This window comes from Aphis gossypii, chromosome X (genome assembly GCF_020184175.1).
Source record: "Aphis gossypii isolate Hap1 chromosome X, ASM2018417v2, whole genome shotgun sequence".
Classification (NCBI taxonomy): Eukaryota; Metazoa; Arthropoda; class Insecta; order Hemiptera; family Aphididae; genus Aphis; species Aphis gossypii.
Genome location: NC_065533.1, coordinates 39574444 through 39593937, shown reverse-complemented (window position 1 = coordinate 39593937; position 19494 = coordinate 39574444). Strand labels below are relative to the sequence as shown.

General features: G+C 26.5%; 1 protein-coding gene across 1 annotated transcript in view; it reads left to right on the top strand.

Annotated features, from left to right (window-relative positions):
- Positions 1-19494, top strand: part of LOC114127160 (cytosolic carboxypeptidase 6-like) — a 50271-nt gene that overhangs the window by 6376 nt on the left and 24401 nt on the right. The window contains exons 3-9 of the mRNA XM_027991309.2: positions 2509-2633; positions 3212-3306; positions 11032-11248; positions 15223-15352; positions 15421-15535; positions 15960-16071; positions 18103-18194. Coding sequence (XP_027847110.1) covers positions 2509-2633; positions 3212-3306; positions 11032-11248; positions 15223-15352; positions 15421-15535; positions 15960-16071; positions 18103-18194 — 886 coding nt within the window. The remainder of the gene's footprint in view (positions 1-2508; positions 2634-3211; positions 3307-11031; positions 11249-15222; positions 15353-15420; positions 15536-15959; positions 16072-18102; positions 18195-19494) is intronic.

Genomic DNA, 19494 nt, shown 5'->3' with positions numbered 1-19494 from the left:
TTCATCGATTTTTTTATTTGATAAATACAATATATATATTTGTTTTGTTACAGATAACTATGGATAAGATACTTATAACATTTTACATTATACATAATATCCTAGTACAATTTTAGTGCGTTGAATATACTTCTGTTTAAATTAAATGTCACTGGCAAGCCACAATGTAAATAAAAGGGTTAATATAATTCGCACAATAATTATAATGCCAATTACTCCTAGTATATTCACGTTTTTACCAAAAGATTAACAAAACAGTTAACTGTTTAAAAATTAATTTTGTCAAGTCTAAAACGATAATAAGTTTAGTTATTATTTCACATTTGAATTACTCATCTCGGTCAAAAATATAATATGTTATACCTAAATGTGTTTGCCTTTATGACTTTGTATAATCGCGATTTCTCGTCGTTAACCGATGACATTGTCCTAGCTAACTGTTTCAGCACAAACATATAGGTATATATAGGCTCAGCAAGGTAGGATATTTCAAAGAATTTTGGCTCTCAAATATTTTCTCATTCTCCAAGTATAAATTAGCTAATAAGTCGGGAAAAAAGTTTTCTTCAATGTAAGTGCAAAGTTGGCTGCTGTTGCGCTTTTCAAATTAGGCTATCTCCAATAGTAAAATATGTGTTGTCACTTTTTTAAAGAATAAAATATTTTTTAAAATACACTTAAAATTAATAATTGATTAAAATTTTTTAAATTTATATTTACTATAAGCCATTTAAAATTATTATTTTGCACATTACTCTAAAAGCCTATAGGCATATATGCCGAGCCATATCAAATAATTACAATATTAGGACTTAATAATAAATACATTTCACGTTATTTCTAATTATATATATATATATATATATATATATAAAGTAGGTGGTTAAGAAGTATGATATGCGTTGTTTGATTTTTTTAAATGAACAGTAAACCAGTAGAAAACCTATACATCTTTTTATAAAAATTCAAAAAAATATTTAGATAAGAAGAGTACCTTGCATAACATTTATATTGTGTAAAATGTTCATTTTACCTCTTGTTTGCTCTTTAACATAATATTTAAACAATAAATAATAATGTAAGTACCAACTCGTTGTTTTTGAACATATTAAATTATAAGAACTCACAAAACAATACAAAATGTGTACCTTAGAAAAATAAATATGTAAAACATTACCATAAAACTTTAATTTAAAAAAGCAATCTCGTAACAAATAACTATTACTATATAACAAGTAACAATGGTTACATCAGGAGTAATTTTGGCACAGTAACTATATTATCATTTGCGTTACGCTATGCCAGAGTACTGCGTAGTTACTGATTGTACGAACATTGACGTGTTGTTAAGTATAATACGTTTAAGGACAGAGGATGCTACAATCTGCGTGTATTGTCTCCCGTCTTAACAACGTACGGCATACCAAATTCGTGTTCAGCAGCAGATCTGAATTTTTAAACAAGTCATATAAGTATGTAAAATATTAAAATTCAAAATTGTTCATAACTCGTTTGAAAATTAAATTATCGCAAAAAACCCACACGAAATAATGTTTTTAATTACCCTTTTTAGTTTGATAATATGTAGCGATAATATTATTCATTCTATTATTAAAAGTTTTAAGTTATATTTGCTATAATATGTTATACGCTTGTGAAACGGTGAATACATATTAATGAGGGTGTGGCGTCCTCTTAAACATATACGAATACGATATTAACGTATAAGGTTGTGGATTATTTTGCACATTATTACGTATTAGGTGCCGGTACAGCGTACCGCGCCTGCATACTATTCCAAGTCCAAAATTTCGGTGATTGTAAACTGCGCCCAAAATACGGGTAAACACAAAATCACAGATGTAAACTGCGCCCAAGTTTTATCAAGTGTAAAAAGGTCACATTTAAACTGCACCCGGGTAAAATTTTTAAAAGCAATAGCTGTATTTTTGTAAAATTAGCTTTAATGTATACTTAATTCGTTACGGCCATGATTAGGTTCGGTTTATTAGGAATTAAAAAAATATATAATTTTAAAAAATAAAAAAAATACAAATACCTATTACAAATAATAACATATTGTTGTTAAATATTCATCAATTGAAGTTTGACCACTGTTATATTAAATTTTGTAATTTTTCTCGTTTTTTGTTGTTTTTTTTTTTTGTTTTAGAACTTAAAGGGTTCATTTATACTATTTAGTTTGATATATGTTTCTATTTGAATTTCAATCATAGAAACTTAAATTAGTCAAAAATTAATAAGTTAATAAGTCGTGCGCAGTTTACATTATACCTTTTTAACATAGATAAAATTTTGTTCACAGTTTACAAAAAAAAAAGGTCATTTGGGTGCAGTTTACGTATACCCCAAAATTTATCGGGCTCGATTGAAAAATCAAATAAAATATGAAACACTATTGCGGTACGGTCATCAGTCGTAGCATTTAGCTTATCCGTTGTAATACTAGATTTGTATTGCTATACTATATATGTACATTTGTCGCAGGCAATTTGGGAAGGATCGATTTGGTGTGTGAGTACGAATACGATCTGTTCATACGGCCAGACACCTGCAACCCACGGCATAGATTGTGGTTCAACTTCGTCGTGGAAAACACAAGACAAGATCAAGTACGTAACCCGCATTAATGAAATAAATAACCCATTCATCAAATACATAAAAATCTAAATAATATTGGATTATTTGGATTATTATACAATTATTAAATTGGACGATAAGTCACGATAGTATTTTTTTATTCGATGAGACAAAAATAAAATTGGCAAATAAATAAATAATAAATTGGTATAAACGATTACGATACAGTAACAGTGTTTCTAAATTTTGTCTCTTCTCAATATTTACTAACCGTAAAATATGTGTAAATAAATATGTCAATTTAGCGCAAAATCGTAAGGTGTTGGAAAGTTAGAAATAAATCATTTAAAATACTAGTAAGAACTAGTAGTATGAACTAGTAGAATCAAACTAAAATTTAAATTTATTAATTAATATATTGTATGTATATTTATTGGAAGCAAATACAAGTAATATTATACTTAATTGTTTGAGGGAACTTTTCATGTAGATAAATAAAGAAAAAATATTAGGTCAAACAGCCCCTACCCTGGAAAAAAATAGCTCTAGTTCCACCTATGACTATATTCCATCGGAAATTAATTAATTTAATGTTCGTGTATGATTTCAGAACGTTATATTTAATATCGTAAATATTAGCAACAAAAACAACCTTTTTAAAAACGGGATGACTCCCTTAGTGAGAAGTACGAGCCGAAACACGTGGTATGTACTATTTTATTCTAATTTTGATTTATTTTATCTAAATAATTGAATTTTTATTCTATTAAAGGAATATTCTCCGATGATATAAATTTCTTTTTTAAATATGGACCATTAATTTTTTATTGTAATTTAATAAGGATATATAATATATATTAAACATTTAATTTAGTGCATTTAAATTATTAATATAAATTTATAAACGAGTATTTTTTTTTGAACTATTAAACTTTAATTATTAAGGATAATATTCTAAAATAATGGATTTGAAAGATATTGGGGAATTGATAATTTGATAATTATTATATTTATTATTAATAGTTATAAAAGGTATACATTTATTCACATTTTATAATATCAGTAAAACTTATTTATTCTCTTGAGTACAGGTAATTAGTACCAGAGTAAATGGTATGTAAATTTTATATTTTATTTAAAAACCATTTATTATGATGGGCTATTGTCTAAATTTAATAACTTTTAAAACAAAATCTCCCTATCGACAATTATTTACAATATACAAAAATATGGTTCTTAATTTCAATAAATACATTATTAAACGATAAAAAACATTATTCAATTCATAAAGAATATTTGCCCCGCTTTATTAATTACTTTGTACGCATCGATCGCACATATATTCACTGATAATATTAGATAAAAATGATATTGTACTTATGGTGTGGCATCAAAATCGTGAAATTAGCTGCGATAAAATGGACAGATGACTGCGACATCGCATCGTCACAGAGCTGCAGCCGCCGATTGCGTTCAATGCAGTAGTGCATAAAACGTTGATGTATAGCCTGTACAGTATAGGTACATGATATTATTTTCATTGTTGTTCTAGTTGTGCAACAATATGCTCTATTAGCTACAATATTATAATATGCATTATACGTCCAATATCACGTACGTGTCTTCGCTATGTTTTTATTTTGTTATTGATCGATTACTAATGCGCATCTACATGGATGGCAATAGTTAAATTGCCTTTAACTGAGAAACTGTTATGCGAATATTAAAATATCTATGGTTAGTACCGAATTGATTCCTCAGCTTCTCACCGGCTGAATTGGTTCCATTTCTGTTTAGATATATTATTTGAAGAAATTTTAATAATAAAAAAAAAATGGTTCGGGTTTTAAATTTTAAACAATTTTTCGCAATATGATGAAATCATATACTAACATAAATAAAATATTTGAAGAAAGTTTATCTCAAATTATCTCCCTAACAATCTTATAAATGTTAAATAAAAATAAATTCCGCGAAAAGCAAAAAACAACTGGAGCAGAAGTAAAAATGTGGAATAAGTCATCACAACTTAAAACGGGAACCAATTCTTATGACCTTAATAAAATATCTTTTTTCGAACAACCATATATTTAACAATTATGTGAACTAACTCTAGTACAGCGAAATTTATCATAATGCATTCATTATAATCAAATTGTATAAAAATGTATTTTCGATGAAGTATTAGTTATCTTGTATTTCACATTCATACAATATATTATGTAAGTATCAAATTTATCACTTGTGCTTTTTGTTAATTTATCATTTAATAATTGCATAATAATTAATAATATAATAAACATTATACTATAGCATATTATTACACTTTTGTCATTATACAAAAATATAAATAAATAAACTAAATACCATAATTTTGAATTTTATCTTATTTTTATATATTATACTTTTTATACTTATCAAAGATAACAGGATCCAAAAACAATAAATGTATCAATATAGATTTTATTACTTGTACTAACATTTTTTAAATTTATTTAATCATTTATATAATTAAATTATTAGATTAAATTATATACACTATACAGGTAACAAAAAATAATAATAATCTAAAATACCAAATTGTATATGTGTGTCTACACCCCTACGATGCGTATAATATATAATTATATACTCGTACATTATATTATAATACAAGCAGTTAGTTAAACATTATAGAGGTAACAATATATTGTTTTAAGGGATGACTTTGGATTTAAAACAAGGTCTATTTTCGTGAGGTGGGCATTATTGTGATCTGTTTTCGTTTGGCGAAATTCCAATTTGCTATCGCCAAAGTTATAGTCATCGCACAACATTTTTCTTTTGACTGTGACACTTCAACTTAAAAGTAATTTAGTGTAATTTAAAAACTACACGAATGAAACTAAATCAGAAATTTGGCTCTAGTGTACTTATTACATTTTTATTGAACTATACATTAATATAAAAACTTTTTTTTCGAAAACCTGAAATGTTGGTAAATATATTTTTCACCCAATTTTAAAAATATTAAATTTGCATCAAAAAAAAAAAAATGAAATCATAGCATGTAGGTAAGCTCTTGGCTATAAAGTATAAGTTTAAGAAATATCTAAAAAGGTCATTGTATATATAGAAAACTATCATTTATCTAAGTAACAGTGGAAGTTTTCTAATATTTTATGAATAATAACAAAAATCCATAAAGGATAAATCGTTATGATAAATTTGAATATTTACAAAGTCATCAACATTTGTACTTCAATACTGTTTGCATATAGAAAATTATTGTGAATACACTAAAATTTTCTTTTTTCAACTCCCAGTAAATAAAGTTAAGATAAAAATATTAAATTAAATTGCCAAACTATAGGTGATAAAGTTAAAACTTTGTGAATTTTATGCTACAAATTTTCGTGATTTTGATGAAATTTATAAAAATATTAATATTGAAATATTATAAAAAAATAAAAACAGACTATGTATTCTCGATAATTTTTATTTTCTGTAAGTAAAACTTACGAAGACCATTGCGTAATTAAACCTACTAATATAAATTTTCAAATTGTTTTACTACTAAACAATATAGTGCATCATACAAATAAACATTCTTGAAGAGTCGAAAATAGCACACAAATTAATCAAGTATTTTAAAATCTATATAATATTATGCCCAATAAGCTGAATAATAAATATTTTCACTTTTTATCTCCTAAAATTACCGGCTATAACCAATTTCTAAATTAATGTCAATAATGAGTATTGAGTATTATATATATATATATATACATATTGTATGGATATTAATGTTTTAATTTTATACACACATAATAATATCGACTAAAATATAAAATGTCGACTTTATAATATAATCATATCAAACACAATAATTTTATTTTTTTTATATAATTCAAGATATTTATATAGTATAATATAAACATAAAATTTTATGTATCTTGAAAAAAGATAAAATATAAATATTTATTTGATATGCATATCAGCCATTTGCTATTTGAGAATCTCCTAAAAATGTATAGGTATCACAATGTACCTATCCCATCTCATAGAAAAAAATACGCACATATTCAAAGCAAAAATACCCGTAAAAATATTTAGTATCAACTTACCTGTAACTATATATTGAAACGCTCTGTATAATAATAGTACCTACCTATGGTATATACGTATATCGTATGCAATATAATTTACTCGCGTCTATGTATGCAACCGTCTTGGATTGTAATTTTAGTTTCTAATTTAATTTATTTCCACCCTACGAGACACAATTAAATAAACAATCATTGTTGTATACTCGTTATAATAATAATAACAACAGCAATATAATAATAATAAATAGAACGAACAACGTTGTCTGCGACGAGCGTTGTCGGTTTAAGGACGAGGCGGGGAGGTTCGACTTCACCTGAAATCCCCTTCGTATATTATAATATTATTATTTATTATGATAATGCCCTCAGTTTTTATTAGTTCAAAGTTTTAGCGTTTTGGCTGTAAATTTATGGATTTAATGTTTATCCGTGCTGCAGGTACCTATACCTATAATATATGCATAACTCGCACGGGCCGGTGTACGAGTGTACGGAACAATGTTGTTACATTGTGTTTTGCTTACGATTTATACTGCGCTTTTCCGCGTAAAGGTTTCACGTGTATACCTATACATATTTTAATAATTAGAATTTCCACTTCCGTTTGTTCGATAGGTATTGTACTATTTTATATATTATTATTATTATAACACGGCGTTTAACGCGTAACAGCCGTCGCATAGCTTACGGGCGGGATTACGGCGGCGGCGGCGATGGTATAAGTTCTAATAAATTGTTTGTGACGCGCTGCAGTTAAAACGTCGCGGGCGAATGTATAATGCTTATTATTACTATTATTACTATCATTATCATCATCATCGTCGTCGTCACCGTCGTGTACACTGCCGTCCGTGCTTCGGGCTTAACCGACATTGGCGTCACTGTTGCGTTACACTGGGATCTTTGAGTTTAATGAGCGAGCGAGTCCTGTGTCAGTCGTGGGAAGGATGTGTGTGGGGATGTGTGAGTCTGTGGCTATTCGAGTGATACCGTTGTGCGAGAGGGACGGGTGGCGAGGAGGCGGCAGCTTCGTCCGACACGCCTCAATTATTCGCATCGCTGTGAATTATTAATTAACAAACCATATTATTAAACATACACGCGGTATAGGTATATATTATTTGCGTATTAAAATATTATACAGTTTGATCATAAATTACACTGATAATACGGCTTCCAATTTAGTATAATCATAATTGACTACCTACCTATACTTACAGTTATTATACGAGTATTGATACTATATACGGCGTGCCGAATCGTAAGGTGCGGGCACCTTATATATATACTTTATATAATATTACAGCTGATGCCTGATGTCGTTTCTCCAAACGTACTCGTTCTCATTTTTTTTTTTTTTTAATTTGATAATGATTTTATTGAAACAGATATTTTCGGAATTATTAAATATTATTATACTCAAAGACCGTGTAAGTACGTTTGACAAAACGATGTCTTGCCCGAGTTGAGCGCGAACGGTTGATGTTCAAGTGATACACAAATGCATGACATTTAAAGCTTAAACACAGCACATACAACGATAGTGTGTAACTCGTACGAGCGATTGGTATCGTCATCGGTGATCGGTGATCGAAGAGTACACACGATAGGCTAAGCTAAAATAAATGGTATCAGTGGAATACGTCCAGAGAAATAAATATTGATAAAGAGCAGCTATATTGGAGAATTTTGTCCCAGTTGTATTTCATTGCGCCAAGTGAATAACTACGTTTCCAATAATATTTTTATTGATGTTTAGATTTTTCGGCTATTAAATTTGATGCATTTGAGCCTATCGAATTTTATGGTAGTTTATGTATATAGACGTAATCTATCCATGTACACAGGTGTTTCATAATACGTTTTTTTTTATTTATTCAAAGACAGATTTATCAGCGAGAAAAATAATTTTAATTGACGGTAAATTTTAATTCCTTAAACTTTTAAAGGTGTTTTTTGACGTTGGAGCTGTTCTTTTAAATACATAATTTAAATCTTATTTTAAATGCGAAAACAATTTTAATATATATAATAAAATAACCTAATAGCATGACCACTTAAACCCAGACTATAAACTATTAAATCTACAACACATTAGTAATACTCTCAAAATAAAAACTACTCATGATTATTTCATCAAAACCATCAAACACTTGTACGTGCTAAATTAAAAAATAATAACGTAGAAACAATAACAACCGACGATGTCGTATTAGAATTAAAAGATATCTTTTAATTATATTTATATATTTATATTTATTATGCACATATACATCTGCAGTTCACACAAAACTGCCTAAAGGTATTAAGTTCAAACGGTTTAGTGATATTATAAAAACAAAATTCACTCAGCTTTAAAATAAATAGTAGAAATTTCAATTACCGACAAAATAAAAACGACTTTATAGTTTAATTTTATTCGTAAAATAATAATACGTTAATAGTAAACTCGAATCCTATTAACAAAACGTTTCACAAAAAAAAAATAATATTTTCTCCACTGCATGGAAAAACATTAAAACATGTAAAATGTTTTTAAAATTATGATTAAAAAATTGTATTAACGATGTTACTATGGTAACATACTTATATATTTATATTAATCATCGGTTAATATAGAGGTTCTCTTACAAAGATCACAGTTAAAAAAATAATAAAATAACAACAACACTACAACAGAGGGCATATATTCTAAGTAGGTATACCAGATTTGGTTACATTACAAAATTGGTCAGAAAAAAATCTATCCAGCCCAAAAACATCTACTTTCCCAACTTTTACAAATGTAGGTCTGTCTCTACTCTATAGCATACAATTCTATAGAAGTGTTTAAACAAATTATTTTATCTTATTTTTGAAATATTTGATTAATGTGTGCTATACGTATAGGTATAATATATAATTAATTTGCTTAAAATATAACAATATTTTGTGTTATGGGGGTAAATAGTAAATAATATAATTGTAATAAAATAAATAATAATAAAATGTATAATTCATATTACATTCCTTGTTTATAAATAAATAAATATAATTAATGACTAATTTAATATCTTATATTGGTACACATTTATGAAATAAACATTAGATATACGAATATATATGAAAATTGTGCTGTTTTGTCTGAAGTTACATGCATTCTGTGATTCCCTTTGCTATGTTTCTCTTATTCTTTCATTTTTAATCCTAAAAATATGAGTAGGTACCTACTTATTGTTTTGATACAAGTTTCACATTTAATATTGAACAAAATGTTTGGATTGGTTGAATAAAACATAGCGTTGAATTTTGAATGGAAATATGCACAACTGTTAGTGGTCAGGAGCCCATGAATAATGAGGTACATATTAAAGTGAGATAATAAGAATTTTCAAACACTGAATTTTCTAAAATGTCATTTTAATCGATAATCTGGAATTAAAATAGAAACTAAGACATCGGAAAAGTAATCGTTGACATTAAAAATCCAAGTCTAAAATTTGTTTTTAAGTATTTACCGATTTCAGAATTTTAAGTTTTGTATCATGTAATTAGATCCATTTATTTAATTTTTCTAAACCATGTTTATCATAGATAAAATCAACAACCTTTAAGTAATGCTAATTGCTGAATTTTAGATACGACATCATATCAAAAATTACATAATTATCTTATAATGTAATTATGCTCTTATTTTTATTTTTTTAATGACAAAAATAATAAAAAATTATTCAACTATACGGTTTTCAGTGACCTTAATAAAATATCGATTAAACAATACAAACATATACATTGTGGTTTAAGTTTTAACTTTTTTATTCCAATAAACGGTCGGTTCTACAATCCAGAGATACAACTTATAGAAACTCGCAACTTGAACTAGGTATAGTTGCAATAACTGTCTTTCGACATGTACTTAATAGTCATTTGTCCCACAAAGTTTTAACTTTAAATATTACTGTAGTGTATATTGTTAATAGGTACTAATAATTATCAGAATTTTACCCCCTCCGTTCCCACCACAAACAAATCAACAGACCATTGACTTCACTTGTGAAGTTCAATTGTTCTATAAACGTTATACGAAGTAAATAAATAATTTTGTTACCATCCTCTGTTAATAATACACATATGCATCCAAACTTCACTCGGAATATATAATGTCATTAATTTTAATAATAAGTTTATGCAATTGAAAACTTATTACTATCTAATGTAACCGCACGCAATATCTCTACATTATACGGGCTAGGTGCAAAATATAATTGTTGAACTTGAATCATGAGTCTAATAAGCTCTAAAGCTCGCACCAAAACAAAATATAAAACATTTGAATGTCTCAAGATGTATTTGTTTATTTCAGGTATCGCATACCGATTTACAGGGTGCACTACCACCGATCGTTGTACCACGACAACAACTACGTTCTCAGCATATTATTTTCGTTTGACAAAGACGACGATAGCTATCAATTTTCATACTCGTATCCGTATTCGTACACTCGGCAACAAAACTATTTGTCGCTGATTGAAAAAAAGAAGTTGCCTTACTTCAAACGCGAACTACTAGGACAATCGATCGTAATACATTTTTAAAGTTTGATTTAAACACAGTAGATTTGTGCGTGCGTGTGTGCAAGCGGACTCGTATTTAACACGATTTTAGAAATAATCAAATTATTACCATAATATGCTATCACATTCAGCAACCGTATATTTTTTTGAATATCGGGACTTGATTAAAATATGGAAAATGTGTTGAAAAATTGATATCACGTCCAACAGTAGTAAATTTTTATATATAGGCCGGAACTGCGTTGAAAATAATATTGAAACGTGATGTATAATGTATATATATATATATATATATACATACCTTATTAATATAAGTAGTTTTCTAGCTAAAAGCTATATATTATTTTAATGTATACTAGTTATTTGATGTCGATAATGACATTATTTTTATCACTATAGTGCCTTACCTTAAATGCATGACTTTAAATATAATATGATTTGCATACCTAAAAGGAAAGTTCAACTAAATTGCTTATCGCTTCTTACTTACCGCTATAAATGTCAAATTTAATTTCAATGAAAAGACACAAAATTGCTTACAGTACTTTAGTAATACATAATATATATGTTACCAAAAAATATGATAATTTAGGAATGATCATGATTTTTCAGGCTTTGTTGAAAACGATTGGAAAGAATAGACAATATTGCACATAGGTATCGTAGTTTCATCAACGTTTCCGTATTATATTAGGCCATTTTATAAATTCTAATCAAAACAAATATAAACCTCTTTATCGGTATTCTATAATGATTAACTCTGTAACCAGTTTTATTGCTTACAATTTATAATAAAATTGAAAAATGTAAAATATTAGTACAGTACTATTTATGGATTGACATAGTAAATAGTGAAGTATTAATAATTTTATTTAATAATCTCTGTTTCAAAATGGATTTAAATGAAATGTGCTTAAAATTGTACTAAATGTGCTTGCTGTGCATTTACTAGATTATGTAATTCCAAGTGTCATAGTAGTTTACAATGTACTAATAAGAATGATGAAATATAAAATATTGACGTTACAGAAACAAAAACAAAATAAAAAAAATCAATGTAATAAAGAATATATAATAAGATTAAGATTTATCCTAAATTATAGGTTATATATTTTATTATTCGGTTTTTAATTTAATTTATAATTTACATCAATGTCTTCTTTTATTAAGAATTTTCATCAATAACTATAGTTATTGACGTTAATTTCTTACTAAATCAGGCATTAACGATATTGTCTTAATGTCATTATTTTCGGTAACATAAACTTATATAATATATATGTTTTATTGAAAGCTTTCTAAATAATATGTTGAGTTTATAATTTGTATTTTTTATAAAAAAAAATTTTCATTGTTGATACTTTATTGTTACAAAAAACTTGTATACGAAATCATAAAAAAACAAAATATAAACATTTTTGTTCAAAGTTTTTCCAACAAATCTGTTATTACTTTTATTTCATACCTACCATATTGTTTATAAATACTATTATACTCGTAATAATAATATATAGTATTTATATCAATTGTCATAAGCGTTTTGAAATTTAAAATAATACTTCAATAAAAACAATGATACCTATCGACTTAAACTGAACAGTAATTTGTTTTTAAAATGTGTATCTCGGTTACACTGTAAACAAGTATATTTTTACCGCATTTTTCAAATTTTAATTTTGGCACGGTGTTCACGAAATGATTACATTGTGACGCATCTATATATCATATTCTATGGTGCCAGTGCGCTACGATTGTATAAAACAATATGTTTATGATGCGCATTACAGTTACGATGAACAATAAAATAATACGTTTCCCGAATAAATGGAAAATATTCATACTGCAGGATTCAATGTGAAATTATGATAAATCTATATGCACATAGCCATTTCGACGGCGTTCAAACATAAAATCGCGTCATCAACCGTAAAAAAATAATGCCGCACAACACGCCAACACGAGCGTAAAAATGTTCAATCGACCACGTATTAGGTATATCGAATATATTATAGTAACTTTTGTATTCAATTTTCTATACATTAGCCTGAAATGTCGTCAACGTAGTGTGTATTCATCGGTAATCCGAGAAATGGCATCAAAAGACAAGAGAAATACAATTATAGCGGAAGAAAAGGTATCGTTTGACGTTTAGCTCCCCACGCCAAGTTTTAATTTATTGAACATCGACCAGTTTTGTCTTTAATTTTTACGCTTAAACTTTAATTTTTTGTGTATGTTTTATGCAATCACTAAATTACATTAAAATATTTATCTAATATCTTATAAAAACACTTAAAATTCTGCTTACTTTATCATGAATAAAGATTGATTAGATATATTTTTTTGCTAATTTTATAGTTTACAATATTCCATGGGTTTCTATTATATAACGTTGAAATGTATAGGTTTATTATTGGTAATGTATTGTATGTATTTTAGTTTAGAAGGAGAAGTGAAGGGTATCTCATCACTATATTTTTTGACACATTACTGCATAAGATCAAAATATTTATCATATTTTCCCTACCGCCAAAAATATAAGTAAGAAATTCTTACTTCAATTGGTATATTATTATTCATCGTGAATTCGTGACATCATTTAATATACTATACATTTATAACATACTAAATATACTTTTGATTATCTTAACTTCATATAGATTTAGATAATATTTGACTAACTATCTCAAAAAACATACGATTTTCAAAGCAAGCATACAAGCATAGTAAATATTAGTCCATGTAATATTATCTTCTACGCAACGTGATAAATACGATGAATATAGTTGAAGTTATTTATTTACTTTTAGTTATTTTATTTTTATTTATTATTTTATTATATAAATACAGACAAACCTTAAAATATCTCTATACCTATATTTAATTAAAAATAAACAACAAATAATCAAAATATTAATCTACGATTTGCGTGAGATCTTATACGATTAACTATAACTATTAACTATTAACTATAAACTATTAACTCGAATACTTCGTCGAGTAGTCTGTAAATCCCTTTCAATATTATGTTTATCTTTAAACGACCGTATTACCTTTGATGAGGATTTCAAAATGTTGATAAGCTTAACCTTTCAAGTATATTAATAGAAATCTCATCAAAATAATTGTATAATAACTTATTATTTATTAGCCATTAATAATTATATTTACATTATATTACATATATGTACTCAATAAAATAATAACTTAAGTTATATAACATTAAAATAATTTGAAATTATTATTGCTTGAGAACTGTAAATTGTGTATGAACTTTCTCTGATACTCCTAAGATTTATTGATCAGAATTATATGCTACTAAATTTCATTAAAACAAAAATAATATAAAATAAAAATATATCAAAATAATAATAAAAAAAAAAACCGGAAAATGATCACAACACCAAGATGTAACCAATTTGCATAACCAAAACGCCGTGTAGCCATAATTTACTATTAAAAGGCAATCGAAAAAAACACGCGTCATATGATAAGGTAATAGAAGATTAACCCATTCAACAATAATAGTACAATATTCAAAACGAAATAAGGAAAATAATCACTACGTCGAAAACGCGCACCGAGTGTATCTAGGTCAGCACATGGAGAATGAAATATCACGAATTCAGTCAACCCAGTCTGAATGAAGCTATTTGCATAATATCACACAAATATTTTCTTTGTACATTCGTAATTTTAAAATTATCATAATATATTTTTATATTTTATTCAATTTTAATAAAAAAAAAAAAAAAGAAAAAAACCATGGGGTAATATACTATTCAATTTTGTATTCTAAGTTTCTACAATAATAAACTAACCATATTATATTATGTTTAAACATAAAATAAAATACACTGACCCATATTATATAGTTAAATTTCTAAGTTTTATTTTTTTTTGTCCATCTTATTTAAAAATAATCATACTATTAAGCTCTTTAAGTTATGTTTTTTTAATTTTTTTTTTTTATATTTAAGCAAAACAAAAGATTAGACTTGGTTACTATAACTAATCCGAAAAATATGAATCCAACTGAAAAAGTACATGTCGTTGTGATATTAGGCAGAGTTCACGGGTGCGAGACGCCCAGTTCCTATGTCTGTCAAGGTAAATCTTTCATAAAATAAGTAAGTATAAATACCAGATCAATTAAAAGTATCAATATTGTGCGACAGGAATTATTGAATTTTTGATTAGTAACCATCCAGCCGTGGTACGTCTTCGAAAAAAAGTCGTCTTTCAATTAATACCGATGATGAATCCGGATGGAGTAACTTTAGGAAATTCTAGGTAAGTAATCATAATTCGTTAACTAGATATATTACAGTCCATTTTTCTAAATAGTAATCACCATTGATTTTTATCACCAATAGATATATAAATACTATATGTATGAAGACAATGGTGTGTTCATCGGGAGAGAATGTCATATCTTCCTCCCCTTTGGCTTGTTTTTTTATTATAACATGATATGAGATAAGAAAAAAAAATCCATAACCCCTCCAGTAAAATCTGAACACACAACTTCATGACTATAATTTTAGAAATTAACACAACAAATACAAACCATTATAATATGATAAAACAAACATTACGAGTTAATACATAATACCTAACACGTAATCAGACCAAAAAAAGCAAACATATTTATATAATTTTAAATAAAGTCTTCTTCTTTATCAGAAGAAAGTATAAAAAAACACGTTCGTTATAGGACTAATTTACTGGGAATCGACTTGAACAGAGCTTGGCACAAGATATCGCAATGGGTTCATCCGATATTGTACGCCGTCCACAATCACTTGATGGAAATCGAAAAACATGAGGTAAACCACCAATTTCCAGACAGTAGAGTAGTTATATGGCTAAGGGAAAAAATAATAACCTAACGCTTAAAGAATAAGTTTAAATTTTGATTATAAATTGATTTATACACCAAAAATTTAAACGATAAAATAATTTTAAATTTTTTCTAGTAATACAATAATAATAATCGTTAGTGTTTAATATTTTTGACAAACGATAACGATCAAATATTTATGTTTCATAAAAATATATTATTTACTTATTCTTCAAAACGTTTTACGTTGCACTGAACAAATTCATATGGGATCCCATGAGTTTACAATTTGTAATAAAATATTTAAAATATACAATAAGTATGAATTATTTAAAAAGTTTTTTTGAAATACAGCAATCAAAATATATAATAATATATATTGTACATTGTTGATTACAACGACATATTTTTTTATATCTAAAGAAAACCTGAATAGAATAACTCTTAAATTTAAGAAAATTCTAATATACCCAAAATTTAAAAATATTGCCTTTTAATATGTGTGAAACATCTTTTAGATTCTGAGTGGAACAATGAATGTATTAATTCTACAATGATGTGTGTTTTTTCTGTTTGTCATCAACTTTTAGTATATTTAATAAACCTTTTTAACTTTGGGTTAATAAATTTCTGGTACTTTTCAAAATTACCTACAAAAGCAATATGTAAATTCAGAAAAACAAGACTTATTACACAAAACTAGAATTCGACAAAATTAATTTTGTTTTTCTTTGGTGTGATTCAAAAAGTGTTTATGTTAGCATTTATGATACATAGTATGATATTCTAAATATTTTAACTATTTTTGAGCTATTATTTAAATTTTTCCTATAAATGTCAAATATTTCTTACTCCATTAAAACCTTTAAAAAATTAATATTATGTTCCTCATAAGTTTTTTTATAACTGTAAAATAATATTAAAAATACATAGTCGCAATAATTTTTATAAACATTTAAATTTAAATTGGTAAAATTTGTAAAATCTAAATAATTTGCAAATTGTTTTGTAGTTATAAATTTATAAAAAAAATTATTTTTTATCCAATATTTAAAAATGTTTAGTTAAAAACAATAATATAATAATATTGTATAAATACAAACCATTATAGATACTAGCATTGATTATGCAATAATATATTATACATTAACCAATGGTTCAATGGTACTAATTAAATATTATAATATAATAATTATTACGATATTTTCAGCAAAAATTAAATCAACTTGCCGTAATATTAATAATAAAATAAATTTATTTAATACCTAGTATTATATATTTATATATGTATATAAAACACATAGGTATTATAAAATATAGTTAATGATATAGACTATACAACTGTCTCTGCTTAAAATCATTTTATGTATAATGATTTTCCATTGTATTCAAATTTAATAAATCCATTCCAATGACTTACTTAACACCTACTGTAAAGCAGAGCATTACTAGTTTGCCCATATTTGTCTATATTAACTTAACGAATTAATTATATTACTATATTTTACGAACCTTGTAGATACTGCATTAATATATTAGTATATTACAGTGGCCAAAGTCTTCTATGACATATTATTATGTATGGACTTAAGTTTTTATTTTTCATAAAATCATGTTTCCACGAATGAAATTTTGTTCATTGCACGTAGTAAAATGCCCTAAAAAGAATAAAATCGTACTTATACTCTTTTAATAATATATGAAACGAATTTGTAACAAAGCCAGTACCTATACTTATATAGCTTTGAAAAACATTGTAAAGTGCATTTAAATCCCTACCCCACATATGTACTATAATCAGTTTGAAAAAAATTGCCATCCTTCACCACAGTTAAGATTTCTTACTACACCACTGTTAACAGTACTACGCTCTTCATAGCAGTATGGGCTACATGTCATCATGCTATACTTATATTAATTAATATATTCATAATGGCGTGGTAAATCATAGTTTATAAATAAAAATGTAATTATGAATATATTTTTTACACACACATAATATTATGTTTTATTTCAGAATATGGAACTTGATTTGGTAATCGACATGCACGCTCACTCGTCTCTTCACGGTGTATTTACTTACGGGAACGCATACGACGATGTATACAGGTTAGATGGGGTCTTCTCTAAATTAAATTACACGCTCCGCAGCCCATAAGCTGTTTTAAAAACTTTCTCTGTGTCTATATAAACTTTCGTGACTGTGAGTAAACCCATATAGTTGAAGTTTCAAATTTATACAGGGTGCATTTTTAATGAATGCCGAGACAACAAAGTTCATCGAGCATTCTTTGCGTTCAAAAGTAAAACTTTACACCTATACACCAGACGTATTTCATTTTGCTTTGAAATAACGTGATACCGACCTCTTGGAACTATATAATATGGTGGCATTATGTATTGTTATACTGTTACACTTAAGCCGTAAAGCAATAATTCCACCGAAAAATCTCTACCGAATTGGTCATAAAAATAAAAATTGTAAATTTAATACATACAGTAATTTATTGTACTATACCTAACTATAACATTTTTAATACAAATGTTTACTCTAAATAATACATTTACGGTGAATTAAAGATGTATAATCATTATTATTGTAATAAGTATCCTTTTGGATATCAAAAATGACATAATAAATTATACATATAAGTTAGGTTGCATACTGTGATTACATTTTGTTCGTGTTATAGTAAGTGACAGATATATACGTATACACGTATGTAATATGTGTCATAAAATATTATCAATTACCAGAGGATTAAAGTATTTGAGTTAAAGTATACTTATAAGTGGTATTCATGTAGAATATTTACAAATTCTGAAGGGTTTTTGACATTGGTGTAATATGTATCAATGTGTCATTTTCTTGAGTGACTGGTACTCTGATAACACCTTTAAAAGTAAATTTACCCTATAGTAGTATAGTTGATACTTTGAAGGACAAAAGTAAATAATTTCTAGTACCTAGTTTTCAAAATAACTGAGAAAAACAATTAAGGAAAAACGGAAATTTTTTGTTATAATGAAAAATGAATAAGTTTAGACTTGAATCTGTCAACAAATATCTTTATTAAACATTTTATAAACTTGATAACATTTTTTAAATATTTTGGTTCTATTATATGCCATTATTTGACTTTTAAATTTTCAACTCTTTTTAGTATTTTTTCAATTTCTTTTTTTCTTTTTAACGTTTCACACATATACTTTCCTCCACCCCAAGAAACTATATAAACAGTTTTGGGGAAGATTATTATTCAATACTGAATAATCGACGGTTATTTAAAAAAACACGGCAACATTCTGCTTCATAACTTAATTTTAATTTGCATTATTTTAATACAATTTACAAAAGTATAATCTTCGCAATATTTTTGTTAGTTATTTACATACTTGAAATAAATAG